The sequence below is a fragment of the Emys orbicularis genome, chromosome 3 (assembly GCF_028017835.1).
Source record: "Emys orbicularis isolate rEmyOrb1 chromosome 3, rEmyOrb1.hap1, whole genome shotgun sequence".
Classification (NCBI taxonomy): Eukaryota; Metazoa; Chordata; order Testudines; family Emydidae; genus Emys; species Emys orbicularis.
The window spans coordinates 47,866,062-47,881,419 of record NC_088685.1 but is presented as its reverse complement, the minus strand read 5'-3'; the positions used below and the strand labels follow the sequence as shown (position 1 = coordinate 47,881,419).

General features: G+C 41.6%; 1 protein-coding gene across 1 annotated transcript; it reads left to right on the top strand.

Moving 5' to 3' along the window:
* The first annotated feature begins 603 nt into the window (after positions 1-603).
* GCM1 (glial cells missing transcription factor 1) lies at positions 604-12,780 on the top strand. Its single transcript, XM_065402183.1, has 5 exons — positions 604-702; positions 4,413-4,665; positions 6,939-7,051; positions 8,639-8,767; positions 12,034-12,780. The coding sequence occupies exons 1-5, from the start codon at positions 604-606 to the stop codon at positions 12,778-12,780; spliced, it is 1,341 nt and encodes a 446-aa protein (XP_065258255.1).
* Positions 12,781-15,358: the final 2,578 nt, after the last annotated feature.

Sequence of the window (15,358 nt, the reverse complement as noted above, 5' to 3'; positions counted from 1 at the left end):
ATTGGGATGGGGGTGGGGGGCAATAGGCGCCTATATAAGACAAAGTCCCAAATATCGGGACTGTCCCTATAAAATCGGGACATCTGGTCACCTAGACATGACAGAATCACCTATTGCACCTTACCTTTGTAATGTACAGTATGAGAAAATCCTATTGTGTAACCAACAAGAAAAAAGAGGCCTTAGCAAGTGCTGAGCTTCTCAGTCATTTTGGCTCTGAAAATATAGGGCCTGATTCTGATCTCACTTACAAAGAGGTATGGGAGTGGAGTTACATGAACATAAATTTGGTCTGAAAGGAGAATGAGCAAAACAAAACCGTCAATAAACTCTTGGTGTGCTTTCAGTTAATGATGCCTCCATAAGATCACATTCTATCTCTAAGCTATATTTTCCATTGCTTTGTCTGCTTGCAAAACTTTTAATGGAACAAGTTTTTCTGGCAGAAGAACACTGATTTTTATCTTTAATGGGCAGCCTCTCTATCGTTTAGCTTCAGGAAACAGGTTCCTCATTGTAAACTGCCTGAGAGTGGTGACAGCTAGTTAACTTCAAAAGAAGGCAGTGGAGATTTGCTTGCTAAGTTTGGGAAGGAATTCAGAAATGCTGAAAGCTGCAGATGATATTATGGACCAGGAGGACTCTACTTCTCAAAGTGGAGAAATGACAAGCTGGGATATCAATGACATCAAACTGCCTCAGGTACGTGTGTTTGTTTTAGAAGGTATTTTAGAAGTTCAGCCAATCATGGAATACCTTCTGAAACATCCATATTTTATCATCTTTCCTTGTTTGCCACTTTCCTGGTATCCCTGGTGTAGATGGCAAAATGAGACATTTTGTTGAACGGCTAGAAAATTATTCAGTAAAACATTTAAGCATTCATACATTTATCCTTGAATTATACACCTGAAAGAGCTGTCTATGTGTTAGAAGTAATAGTGATACTATAGTTTCACTAGCTTTCTAGTTCACTAGTTGGATGATGCAGCTATTCGATATTTTATTTTGTCCTCTCTCTTGAATGTCTTATTTACAGCATATCATTCAAATGTGCTTTGAACACACAATTATTAATTTTCTCATGGGTGTAGGACTAGAATATCTGAGTGCTGCACAAACACTAGTGAATTTTTTTAACAACAGCACTGTGAGGCGAGTGGATGGTATTTTATCCCATTTTACAGATGGTACCTGAGGCACAGAGATTAAGGTCAAAAGTGCCCAGTAACTTTGGGTGTCCAATTTGCGATACCTACGATTTAATTTTTCAGAGTACTTTGCATTATATAGCATTTTATATTTTCAAAAAGCACAGCTGCCACTGCTTTCAGTTGCAGATGTGAGTTCTTAACACTTCTGCAAATCAGAGCCCAGATTCAAGCTAGGTACCCAGAAACTTTGCAGCCTTAAAGTTATTTTAATGTAGTTTTGTATGTGTGTAGTTTTCTAGGTTTTTTAAAAAAGCAAACTGAAAAAAGTGAAACTCCAGTAAGTGGCAACATCTTGACACTAACATGGGTCATCAGCATTGTTGGAACATTTAGACCCAAGCCTCTGCAACTTGAGCTAACAGAGTAACAGAGGACACTAGCTGGTTGTCATCCTGTATGTGGACCAGCTACTAGTAGGGCATGAGATACACACTTTGGCTGGAGGTATAAGAGATATGTGTTGACAGCTCATGAATGGTGACCCCCAACCTCTTTATCCCAGTCCCAGTTTCCCTCTTCATGCTCCCCTTCTGAGTCCCAATCTTCCACTATATCAGCGTCAAGTCTCGATCTCCCTTCCTGAGCTTCTCATCCTGATATCCGCTAGGCTCCTTGACCCAGTCTCCTTATCAAGCCAGCTCAGTCCCTCACACACGCAACCTCAACTCCTCATCCAATCTGTCTCCCCACCTTGGCTCCCACTCACAATCACCCTCCCGACCCAGGCTCCATATCTCAGTCCCCCTTCCACACCAAAGGCTCCTTGTCCAAATCTACTGCCGCCACTGGCCCTCCTCCTGTAGGTCCGTCTCTTGTCCCATCTGCATTTGAATCAGGCGGATTCGACCTCCACACTGCCTAGGAGCCAGCAGATGGAGCACAGAGAGCATAGAAGAAATGGTCTCCCTGTTCTCAGTTCCCAAGCCTGGAGCCACAGCAGCTCCCAGCAGCTGGAAGCAGTGATTTCTGGGAGAGTTTTTATCAGCCATTGGATTCCTGGGCTGGAACATGCACAGTGCAGATTAAATCTTCAGAGAATTTAGCTGCCAAACTCTAACAAGTCTCTACTGAGCATGTGTGAACTGAGTAGCGCTGGCCATAACTCAGGATTTTCAGTTCCCAAAAAATTTCGGTATTTTGGAATTTGTTTTTTGTTCTGAACTGAATCAAAAACAATTATACCAAATTCTTTTTGCATCCACAAAACCTGAAACATTTCATTTTGGAAGCACCAAACCATAATATTTCCAAAATTAAATATGTGAAATTGACATTCTTGTCAGTTTCACTGCTGTTAGCAGCAGAATCTCACTTTTATTCAGCAGCCGTCTGGGCTCCCAGGGTCTGCTGGTCCAGGGCAGCACCACCATGTAGATTGTCACAGTGCTGGGGACCCCAGGGCTTCCAGATTCCTGGGCCAGTTGGCACCCTGGCTACCTACTCAGGTGTCCGATAGACCAGGGAGCCAGCTGGCCTGGGAATCTGAAAACCTTGGGCCCCCCAGCATGAAGTTGTCTGTATGGAAGAGCTGCCCAGCGGCAGCCATGAACACTGGAAGCCCGATGCAGGACTTTCAGGTACCCAATTCTGCAGCAGGCAGCCTGGAAGACCTGAGAACTTGTCTACACAATATATAGTTCACAAAAAGCTGGGGTATAAATCCACCCCAAATGAGCCTGCGGTACACTAAGTGTCCATATGAACCCTGCTACCGCACACTAAAAGTTCTATAGTGAGCTTTGACGTACCTGACTTTGAAACAGGAGTAGATTAACTTACCTTGAGTGGGGTTCAAAGGGCTTCCAGGCTCTGAATCCGCTAGCTGAGCTGTTTCTAGAGTTCAGGGCACCTTGAAACCAGCCATGATGGGGTTGTCCTAGATCCCGAGCTGGAGCTCAGGCTTGCAGAGTTCTATGCTTCCTGCTCCAAGGCAGAGAGATGGGCAGTGCTGCTGCAAATGGGGGGAGCATAGCAGCCCTGAGAGCTCCAGCTGGGGGTGCTAGGCTCAGGGCTCCTGGGCTTTTGTGCTTGGGGCTTCTGGAGCTGCCAGGCTCTCTGTGGAAAGGGGAGCCTGGAAACCCTGCAATCCCCAGCACAGGGCAGTCTGCATGGTGGGGCTGCCCCAGAACATGGGCTCCCCAGCAGCCAGCCAGGAAACCAGGTTTTGAGTAAAGTTTCATCAAATCTATAATCGATTCAGTGAAACGTTTTGCTCTGCTGAGCTGATACTTTCTGATTAAACTCAGATTTGTCCGAAAATTTCTGTCCAGCTCTAGAATCAAGATTTTTCAAAGGAACAGAACTTGTCAAACTTGGGTAGTTTTTCACAGGGATGGCAAAGAAATATCCCTGATGCTAGTCTCAAACAATAGATCTCCCAGCCAGTGCAAATTAGCAAGGTGCTTCTGTACTGCTTTCGTGGATCTCAGTCTCCTTTGACCTTTTCTCCTTTCTTTGCTTTCATTACGCTCAAGAAAAAAACCCAGTGCTTTGCTGAGACTAGTTCATGTTGTCACCAATCTATTTCCCATTAAGGCATCAGAGTGTTTGTTTGGTTCTTTATAACCTATTTACATTTTCTTCTTTTACTAACTGTAGCCATTGTCTGGCTGTCTGGCTGGCCCCTTGCTAAAATGTCATTCTGTTTGTGTAGTTTTATATTTGTTGGTTACAATATAGATTTTGGCTCAACCTCTAATAGAAAAATAAGGTCTGACTGAAATGCTGTATTGGGGGGGCTAACCCAAGCCCAAACCAAACGCTTGTCTCCACTTCCAAACTTTGCAGCACAGGCCCTGGAGCATACAAGAAATTAACCAGCTAATAATTGCTAAGTTTGATGGCTGTGTAGGGTACTTCATTTACAGTAGGTGGCTTAAAGTCACTTGCCACCTCACCTTCCACTCTGGAGGCTGCTCTGCACCTGGCTGGGCCCTGCAATGAGTTAGAGCAGCCTGAAGGCCAAAGGGCTGTTCTGGCAGGTGGTCAGATCATTGGAGCAAAGGGGAACTGTAGCCACAGTCCCTTTCCCCAGCCATCCCCCAAGCCTATACTGAAGGAATCCTCCTGTTACTGGCTAGTCTGGATTTGGGCCTGCTACACACTGCCAGAGTGACAAGGATCTAGCCTATTGTCCTCATATTGAGAAACTACTTTCTTTCCTTGGCTAAAATGTGGCATTCTTTGGGTTCTTAACAGGATGTGAAACAAACAGATTGGTTTCAGGAATGGCCAGATTCCTATGTAAAGCATATCTATAGCTCGGATGATAAAAATGCTCAGAGGCACCTGAGTAGCTGGGCAATGAGAAACACCAATAACCACAACTCTCGCATCTTAAAAAAGTCCTGCCTTGGGGTAGTGGTCTGCAGCAATGACTGCTCAGCTGCAGATGGGAGGAAGATCTATCTGAGACCAGCCATATGTGATAAAGCCAGGCAAAAACAGCAACGTAAGTATGGCTATGTGGAAATAGCAACACCTGCCCTGGTTCTCTTATTAATACCCTAGTTAATAAATTATTATAATATCATAGAAATTAGAGATGGAAAAGACTAATTGCGTCATCCAGTCCTTTCCACTGCCATTGCAACAGTATTCCCTATTATTAAATCCAACTTGCATATTTCAAGAGAATTCTAATGAGTACTGATTCCTTTTTATTTTTACTGATTTGGCTTCTCAAAACTTTCTTTTGCAGCCTGGCTAGTCTTAAAAGTCAGCTTATACTGTCTATTTTGCTTTAGCTAAGGCTTGATATCCAGCTTGGTACAGATGAGTTCCTAGTATATTAATCTGCACAGGAACCTCACTTAAAGGTGAGGAAATATTTTTACTTAAAGGTGACCTCCAAAGGGAAAAAAATGAGTTGATTTTTTATGATGTAGAAATAATATTTTTCTAAAGAAAAAGTATTTGGGTTTTTTTACTTGTGTCTGTGTTAGAAATTTAGCCCGTCTATGCTGGAAGATTCTATGATGACTGGAAAATTACTGAAAACGTGACAGCACAAAAGCTGAGTGATCAAAACTTGAGTAATTGAGAAGGGAAGAGATTTTTAGCTAGACTTGTTAAAATTCTTTATGATTGTTTGGTTTTGTTAACCGTGACTAATGAACATTTTGGATAAAGGAAGATTTTGTTAAAGACTTCAGTTAGACTTGGAAGGATTAAATTTTATTGGTAAATGTCAGTAAACATTGATATCACAGTGCACACATTAATTGACAAAAAAATCCTTCCATAATAATCAAAACTTACAGATAGGCAAAGTAAGAAAAATGATGGTTGAGAACTTATTAGAGTTTGGTTTAAGGATATTTACTTAGCATATTTTTACATGTGATGTTATCCCCCTGATAATTTTGCACAACTCTGAAAATTTAAATCTATAAAAAAAAATGTAAGTGCTTAAAAATAAACATTTATATTATCCATTGAAATTTATTTTAAAAAAAAATCAAATTCTGCCTAACCTAGTTGAAGTGTTGGAGTCCATAATAAACATCCCTGAGCTCTCACGTAGGTCCCCCAGCCAAACCAGGGAAGATCAGACTTGAAATTCCTGATATTTCAAAATAGAGCTGGTTGAAATTTGGCATTTCCATTCCTCAGGAAATTCTGGCATTTCAAAATTTCCTCTCATCCCAAATCGCAATGAAAAGTCAACATTTCTAAATTTCCCACAAAATAGAATTGCCAAAATAATTGGTTACAAAACAATCTAAATGACCTGATCGAAACTTTTTGTTTTGATAAGGTTGAAGTACTTTGTTTCAACTTTATCATTCAAAATATATTATATTAGTTGAAAAGATAAAGTTGAAACAAGGCACTTGAATGCACAGTCAACCTGTGGAACTTATTGCCAGGGATGATCTAGACAGTATTTGGTCTTGCCATGCGGGCAGGGGACTGGACTCGATGACCTCTCGAGGTCCCTTCCAGTCCTAGAATCTATGAATCTATGAAGGCCAAACTATAACAGGGTTCCAAAAAAGAACTAGATAAGTTCATGGAGGATAGGTCTATCAATGGCTATTAGCCAGGATGGTCAGGGATGCAACCCCATGCTCTGAATGTCCTTGGCTCTGTTTGCCAGAATCTGGGAGTGGACAACAGGCAAGGGATCACTCGATAATTGCCTGTTCTGTTCATTCCCTCTGACGTACCTGGCATTGGCCACTGTTGGAAGACAGGATACTAGGCTAGATGGACCATTGATCTGACCGAGTGTGGCGGTTCTTATGTTCTTATGATAATTTTTCATTGAACCTTTTGATGAAATTGGTGCAGTTTGGCAAAATGTTTATTGTATTGAATCAGCATTTTCCAGTGGAAAATGGCTATCAAAATTTTTTTAACCAGGCCTACTTCTAAGTTGAAAAACAATCAGAAGACCAAAACCCTCATTGCCCAGTCTTTCAGCCCTTTTTTTATACTTCAATGAAAAACCAAACTAAATGCAAAAAAGTACACTTTTTTAAAATATCCTTTGCAGGTCACCTTGAACTATAAAACAGGAGAAAGGTCATTCTTTGCCAGTGTTTGATTTTCTATATGTATGAAAGGATTTTTTGCACAGCTCTACTCAATGCATCTTTTGAGCACACAAGCACCATAAGGTAACAATCCACTCCAAATGAACCATTCTCACAGATTGGATTCATCTGACTGCTAGATCCCCTGCACAGATGCAAATGTATCCTCCTATTCTTGTTACAGGGAAATGCTGTCCAAACTGCAGTGGACCTTTAAAGCTTATTTCCTGTCGAGGCCATGGTGGGTACCCTGTCACCAACTTCTGGAGGCATGAAGGGCCATTCATATTTTTTCAGGTTGGTGTAAAACAGTTTTATCCAGACCAATTTAAAAAGGTATTGAATCAAATTAACTAAAGACATTTGTCCTACCTAATAAGAATCCTATATTATCATTACTTTGTAATGCATCATACCCATGAGGGCAAGTCTACACTGCAACTGGGAGTGTGCTTCCCAGCCCGGGTAGACAGACATGGCCTAGATCTGCTTGAGCTAGTGCACTAAAAATAACAGTGTAGATGTTGTGATACAGGTGGCAGCACAGCCTAGCCACTCGAGTATGGGCCGGGGGGAGAGGGGGGTTGTGTGTCAGGCGGGCTTGTACTTAACATCCACACTGCTATTTTTAGCGTGCTAGCTAGAGCAGGGAGGGAGATGCTCTCCCAGCTGCAGTGCAGACATAGTCTAAAGTATAGGACAAAGCCCTGACCCTTACAGCTTCAGAAATGCTATTTTGCTGTTACGTCCTTCCCAGAATGCACCATCCAGGAATAAGGATTTCTTAGAGCAGTAAGGAGTCATACCTAAGCATGTGTCTGTGGTAGCCCATCATATACACACTATACCTTTTTAGCATTTAGTACCAATTGCCCCAACAGTTAGATAATGGGCCAGATCTTGACTGGTATAAACAGATTTTTTTAAAGCTTTACTATGACCCTTTTGGAAATTTGAAAGGGGGGATTGTTTTGGTTTTTTGTAAGTACTTATACTCCCATTACCATAGTTTTTGAGCACCTCACAATGTTTAACATATTTGTCCTGACAACACTACCCTGTGCGGCAAGGTAGTGCTATTATCCATATTTTACAGATGGGGAACTGAGGCACAGAGAAGCTAAGTGACTTGCCTAAGGTCGCAGAGGATATCTGGGGCAGAATAGGGAATTGAACTCATGTCTCTTAAGTCCAAGGCTAAGTTCTGGACTATCCTTCCTCTCCTCCAGGTCTTTGCACTTCCTGGGGACCTGGCCAAACATATTTCATTTTAATAACTAACATATTGTATTTACAAACATGCTAATATCAAGTTAATTCTCAAAGAAATAGAGGTGGAAATTAATTTTCTGATTAATCATACTATATATATATATATATACACACACACACACACACACACACAGATTCTCAGTTTTGTAAGATATGTGTGTGTTAAGAAGCAACAAAGAGTCCCGTGGCACCTTATAGCCTAACAGATGTATTGGAGCATAAGCTTTCGTGAGTGAATACCCACTTCGTCAGATGCATGTCATTCATTAAAGAACTAATGGAACTGACTTCTCACACATACTACAGAGAGGGAAGCTTCCCCACACACCTTAGCTCTGACTGGCAGCAATCCTGCAAGTCCGGGCTCCGTTGACAAGATCCCTAGCTGTAAATGTTGTGCAATGGTTTTGTGATTTCTGCAAATGTCCATCATCAGCAGACCACCCTATTCCGTTTTGCTGAGTTGAATACACCATGTGAGGTGAAAGGCTGTAACCCACTGGACCACGCAGCCCCTACGTGGATTTTAAATACGTACCGTAAGTGCTGAGCTCCTAAAGTTACTGCTTGGGCTCTGTTTTTAACTTGAACTTAACCCATTCCTTTTTAAAGTCTAAGGGGGCCCATGATCACCCCAGGCCAGAAACAAAACTAGAAGCAGAAGCAAGAAGATCAATACAGAAAGCACAGACAGCTGTTTCTCCCATCTCTCCAAGACTAAAAAGATGCCGGGAGGCTGAGGTAACTTTTATTATTAATATACAAAATACAGAGGGCTCAACAGTTTCTTGTCCTATGTGCCATGCTGCTCAGGTTACCTGGACCTTGGGTGTGGGAGTCAGCAACCTTGGCTTGCCTACCACTGAATAAAAACTATGGCCAGATTTTCCCCTCCCTTAGAAAAGCCCACAGGAGAGGAGACATCTGTCATTGCAGCTTTTCCCTCAGAACTCTCCCCAGATTGTTGTGTTGTGGGGACTCTCACCCTGCAGAATGAGCTGGAGTTTTATCAAAATAACCTGCAAATCCCCATGATGTGTAGATATCAAGGATCCACTAGAGGCATAGGATTATCCATGTGTAGGCTGTGCAGTAGCTCCAGGTTCCCTTCCACCACCATCTAGCTGCCATGCTACTCCAAATGGGAGTTGTACTGCCAAGACATTCCCTACTTGCTATGTAGGTCCTACCAATGATGTCGAGGGGCCATCACAGAAAAGTTAATGCCGCCTTAGCTTGAGTTCAGTTTCTATGAATTCCACACGGTTGGTGAGGGATAATGTGCATCCTTCATGCTTAGTCCTTTCTAGCCCCCTTCCCACATGAGCATTTCTAGACCCATGGAGAGTTCTCCACAGAGCCAAGAGGAGGATGATACAGAGATGGCTTCTCCCTGTCCTGACTGTGTGGAAAGGGTGAGAATCACATGCACAGAGGGCAGCATCTATGCACAGATCTCATGACTAATCCAGCCCCGAGTAAGGAAATCAGGTTGGTCAGCAGAGCTATCCCTGGTGTGAATTTATCAGCATTCTTTGAGAGAGGTCACATTACAGATACTTTTATATCACAAGTACCCAGCTGCATCTGCCATTTGGTGGACGGAAGACAGTGACACTTACCACAGGTTGGTGCGCTTGACATTGAGGCTTCTTCTGGCTGCTGAAGGAAGGTATTAATGATTTTCAGAGGGGGCTAACTACCCACCGATCTCTCAGTTCTGTATGAATGTGTGGGGAATCAGAGAATCCTTGAAGCTCCAAGGAATGAGTCAAAGATTGAACAGCGGAGGTTAAACCAACCAGAATGAAACAATGATGTGGAAGATCTAAGTGACTTTTAGTGAAAATATGCTGGGAGGGTGTGAGAAAGTGGAGCTCAAGAGTGATTCTCCGTGGGAGATACTGACTTCTGAGGAAACAGGTAGCGAATACATGATGCATTGCTATGGCAGCTAATGTCTGATACAAGAACAAGGGGACATGAACTTTTGAAAAAGCCAATGAGCCAACAGCTATTCTCATATGGTTTCAAGTCTGTCCTTATTTGCATAGGTGCAGTTCTTCCCCCATGTAACAAGATTGGGTCCCATTTGCCATTTTTCCTGTGTGCCTGATCCTGATATTCTAATTCAGGCAAAACTCCCATTGTCCACTTCTCAATTCTTCTCCCATTAAAGTCAATGAGAGTTTGCGCCCAAGACTCCATAAATACATGTTGTTTGGGATAGATCCTCAGCTGGTGTAAATCAGTATAACTGCTCCAATCATAATTTGGCTCAGTTTCTCTCAAGCTCATTTATTTCTCAGCTTTTTCTTTCCCTGAAATCATGATCCCTTGTTACAGATTGATAATTCCCACAACAACTAGTTGTGGGTCACAGAAGATTTTGACTTCAGATGAAGAATAATTTGCTGAAGCAGAAAAAACTCTCAAATAGTAGGTCTTATTATATCATGCCTGGAAGGAGAACCATAGACAATATATGATCTAGAAATAGAATAATTTTCAATAGACTGTTTTCAAACTTTTCCATATGGCATCAGCTGGTCTTTAACTAAGGCAGGGCTGGGCCCTAAAGAATGTACAGTCGGTGGAATTTCTTCATACAGATAGTTCCAGAATATGTGAAGGGAATTTTACTGCGGCTGGGTCCATCAAGTCATAAAGTTGCAATAATTAAAAGGATGCAAAAGTAAAATGACAAAGAACAGAGGACTGTAAGCACTAATCATTAAATGTACATAAAAAGAAGGTGTTCTGCAAGGAATTAAACCTTGTAAAATTATAATCCAATAATTAGAGTATTTAAAGAGATTGCAAAATACCCAGAAACTATGCTTAGCAGAATACTTCCAGTGTGCTGCGCCTTCATTGAATGAAACTGACATTCGTGAAGCTCTGAATTTTAAAGAAATAAAAATGTCAACTAAAAATAAGGGGAAATACTTTTACAAATGTCTGAAGAATCATTTATTGGGGTGAAAAAAAATCAACTTAAAATGTAACAACCATTAAAAAAAAAACATCCTATCCAATTGCAGCAAAGCTCCACAGAAATAAGTAAATTATCCTCTGTGATAGTAAATGTATTAAAACAGCAATTTCATTAATAAGTATTATTTCGATATAATCTAGTATTCAATTCAAGGTACATTTTCTAGTAAGCCTTTGGAAGGACTTTGGAGGCTGAACTATCTGAGATACTTATATGGCCCCCATCAGCATAGCGTCTGAGCACTCCACCTTTAATATATTTATTTTCACAACACCCATATAGTACTATTATCTCCATTTTACAGACAGGGCAGAGTGATTGTGTGACTTGCCCAAGGTTACACGGGAAGTCTGTGTCAGAGAAGAGAACCCAAGTCTTAAAAGTCCCAGACTAGCAGGGCCGGCTCCAGGCACCAGCTTGCCAAGCAGGTGCTTGGGGTGGCCACTCCGGAGAGGGGCGGCACGTCCAGCTATTCGGCGGCAATTCGGTGGACGGTCCCTCACTCCCGCTCGGCGCGAAGGACCTCTCGCCGAATTGCCGCCGCAGATCACGATCGCGGCGCTTTTTTTTTTCGCCGCTTGGGGCAGCAAAAACCCTGGAGCCGGCCCTGCAGACTATCATCCGAAAACCAGGGCCATCCTTCTTCTTTCTCTGAACTATGACTTTCCTTTGCTGTTTATCATTTGGGGCCCCAACCGTGCTCCTCTATTATGAAGAAACAGACACAAGTTCAAAGGAAGAGACACCAGACTTGGCTGGGTTTCTTTCCATTTTAAATTTCTCTTATACTGTACCATCAGCCTACTAAGATTCACCATTACGATGCACAACATTAACATAATGCAAGGAGAGAAGAAATATTAACTCAGATACCTTTGGTACTCTGACTTGATCTGTTTTATTGTTTACACTAAGAGTATTAATTGGTCTGGGTTAGTTATAAGGATTTCTTTTTCTTTTTTGTTTGTTTTGTTGAGTTAATTATTAAATTTTATTTTTCTTTCTTAAGTCCCTGACAGGTGAGATGCAAAGTCAAGAAGCTTGGCCTTTACTTCTTTCCAATCAGGAAAACTACGTATCACCCTGTAGTTTTAATGGACATTTAATAGACAAAAACCCTCAAGAGCAAATAATAAATAATTGTTTGTCTCTTGCCAAAAACTATGGTTTTGGAAGATCCCCTTACCTAACAGAACACTCTCAGGACATGGGATCTAACAAATACTATGAGAAGTGCAAAGGAATTGGCAGCAGGGAGCATGACAGCAGAGACCTGTCTGGACCTTCTGTGTGCAATATGTATGCTGACTATGGAGAGCCACAACCCTGGAATAAGAACACTACCCTAGAAAGGAATCCATGTACTGACAAGTGTTGCAATGATTCTACTTTATCTTTGGCTGATCTGCATTATGAAATCGTTTCTTCACAAAACTGTATGGACTCCAGTATCCAACATGTTCCCAATATACCACCTACAACAAAGGCTGGCTACCATCCTTCCAGGCCTAACCCAGGCCTGTCTGGAGATGATTTTTATGAAGGGAAATTGCATGTGAATTACAACAGCAGCTACATCCCTTCCTACCATCTCTCTTCAGAGGATCCGTACCTCATTATGAATTCTGCACATCACCATCAACAGCCTTCGCCACTCACGAAAGGAAACGAATGGGACTTTGAAGAAGAAAGAAAATACACCAATCTGGATTACTGCAACAATGAAATGATTTTTAGTCTCTATCCTTTACGATGATCATGTTTATCATTTCCCCTCTTCCCTGCACCTGTAAAAGTGGGCCTGATTCTCTGCTCTGTGTAACATGGATGTAAAATGCTGCCTTTCTGATTGGGCAGCCCTCTACCCCTCACTCTACATAGGCATAAAAGACTGTGCAGGGGGTAGATAAGCAGGCTTAGGGAGCACAGCCACCCTGCACCTCCCTGCAGGCCTCTCATCTCCCCTGTGCAGCAGGACAGGGGAGCCATAATCAATTCCAGTTCATTTTATCCCCTACATCATTACCTGGGGTGTATCTACTCCCTGTTTGTGAACATGTCCATTCATGGAGCCTCACTGATCTCTCCTGTCACCCTTGAATTGTTCTTAACCTTAGCCATTTTATCTTTGCAAAACTTGCCCTACTTTTAGTTTAAGGCTGCAACAATCCTTGAATATGTATGTCCCTTATTCCACTCCACATTTAAATTATGCAAACTTGATTTTAATGAGAGCTATCAGAGGGCACCACTCATGAAAAATCAAGCCAAGTATGTAGGTGCCTAAATATGGGTTTTGCTGCCTACCTTTAGGTGACCAACTTTGAAAATTTTGGCAGATTTCTTTAAACTTCCCTTGGAGCATGTATCTTTTCAGCAGCTATATAATCTCTGTTGCTCTTTGGATTCCGTTTCATTGTTCTCCATTCCACAGCAAAGTGTACAGTATTTCAAAGCTCTGGACTAAGTTGGAACTTAGCAGTGATCACTAGAAGAGACTGCTCTGGACCCAGATACTCTGAGGAAGTTCAGATCTAGATCCACATTTCATGGCTGGCTCCTGTTAATATAATGGGCTGAACCAAAACCCTGGATCCAAACACTCTTGGACTTTGGGATCCAGATCCAAACTTTGTAGTTTGAGCTCATCTCTACTCTCTAGTCTTCCAAGCAATACCCTGACAATATGTTATGATGTGAGATGCCATAAAGTTTTTATTGGTACTAGCCTGGGTCAAGAATATTACAAAATAAGTGGCAGTAAACATGTTATAGTACTCCACACCATGAAATACTTGGTGTCTGTCAAACAGGTTCAGTCTAATCATTTGTCTTTTGTTTGCATGTTTCCTTTCATTAGATTCTCTCTGCCTTTTCTACTTTGAGTAGAAGTTGCTATGGAAATGATACCATCAGCAGTAAGGGTGGAGTTTAGTGACATTTACAAGAGCAGGATAAAGTATATTTATAGAATGTTTCAAAATTATATTGCAGTTTGTGAAATATCAGGGTCTGCAGCAGCTTTCATGACCAGGTATGTTGTATAAATCTAATATATATCCCAGTGTGGTAGTCATCTTTTTAGGTGTTGGCTAATTCAGCAACCTCCCTACTTAGTCTGTCAACCATTATCACCCCAACATATAATTTGGCAATTTTATTTTTATTATTCATCAAGTCTATCTGAAGATTTCTATGCTAAGTTTCATTAATGACAATAGCCACATTTATATTCAATAAGATAAAAATATTTAAGACTGGTTATAAACCCTCCTGCTTCAGGACATAAGCCAACAACTAATTGATGAGGGTGAGGAAGGAGCTCTCTTGAGCTGGTTATTCTATAACTGTTTCTGCTGGGAATCTTCTTAAAAAGCTCTAGTGCAGGTCCTTGCCAGAGATAGAATACTGGGCTAAAAGAACCACTGGTCTGATGCTGTATTGCAGTTCCTGTGTTCTTTGCCAGATCCTCTACATTTGCTTAGTCAGTAGTACTACTGTTACTATAGCTAATACTTGGTATTGATGCAGTGCCTTCCATCTGATGGTTTTCAAAATGCATCACAATATTAAAGACTTGGATTTCAGAAGATGCCTGAAGGGAAGTATTATTAACCCCATTTTACAGATGAGGAAACTGAGGCATGGAGTAGTTAAGTGATTCTCCTAAAGTCACACAAAGTCTGCTCAGATCTGCAAGCTCCCAGTCCCAAGCCATTCACTCAGCCTTTCCGTACTTCTAGGTTGGCAATCACACCACTTTCAGTATGATCAGTACCTAGGAGCACTACGCTGCCATGGGTGAGCCTTGTAAAGCACCATTTAATAGTGACATATGTTGCAAAAAGAAACGTATATTTCCTTGTTTCTATTTCCTTGGCCAACTACCTCAGAGTTGGTTGCAAGTAAATTTAAATTTGCCCACACTTGTAGGAGTCCAGTGGTGAAAATGGGAGCAAAATCTATTTTTGTCCTGCAACTAGAACAAAACATACTAAATGTTAAAGTTGGTCTGACAATAGAAATAGAGGCAGCATGAAGACACCTGCTTGGATTACATTCACCAGGGAACATCACAGCACAAGCCCTCTGCAACTTACTGCTTTTTACAGAAAATTGTTTTAAAGATGCCAGGGATAGCTACATTGTTAGTAAATACTGGCAGCAGAAATACAAGGAGGTTAGGGACATGGGTGTTTTTTAGGGACAATGCTGGGTTCCAGCTTACTGGGTGCTCCTAGGATCAAAGCACTGAGATACAGAACTACTATTTAAGCTTTACTAAACATGGTTATGTTGCAAGAATGCTCTCTCTGTGCTGAAATCTCATAGTC

What these genes read in the sequence shown, in the direction of transcription:
- GCM1 (XM_065402183.1), top strand. Translation starts at nt 604, where the DNA reads ATGCTGAAAGCTGCAGATGATATTATGGACCAGGAGGACTCTACTTCT. An exon ending in AGCCAGGCAAAAACAGCAAC is followed by an intron (nt 4,666 to 6,938) that starts GTAAGTATGGCT and finishes TTCTTGTTACAG; the next exon opens with GGAAATGCTGTCCAAACTGC. An exon ending in GGCCATTCATATTTTTTCAG is followed by an intron (nt 7,052 to 8,638) that starts GTTGGTGTAAAA and finishes TCCTTTTTAAAG; the next exon opens with TCTAAGGGGGCCCATGATCA.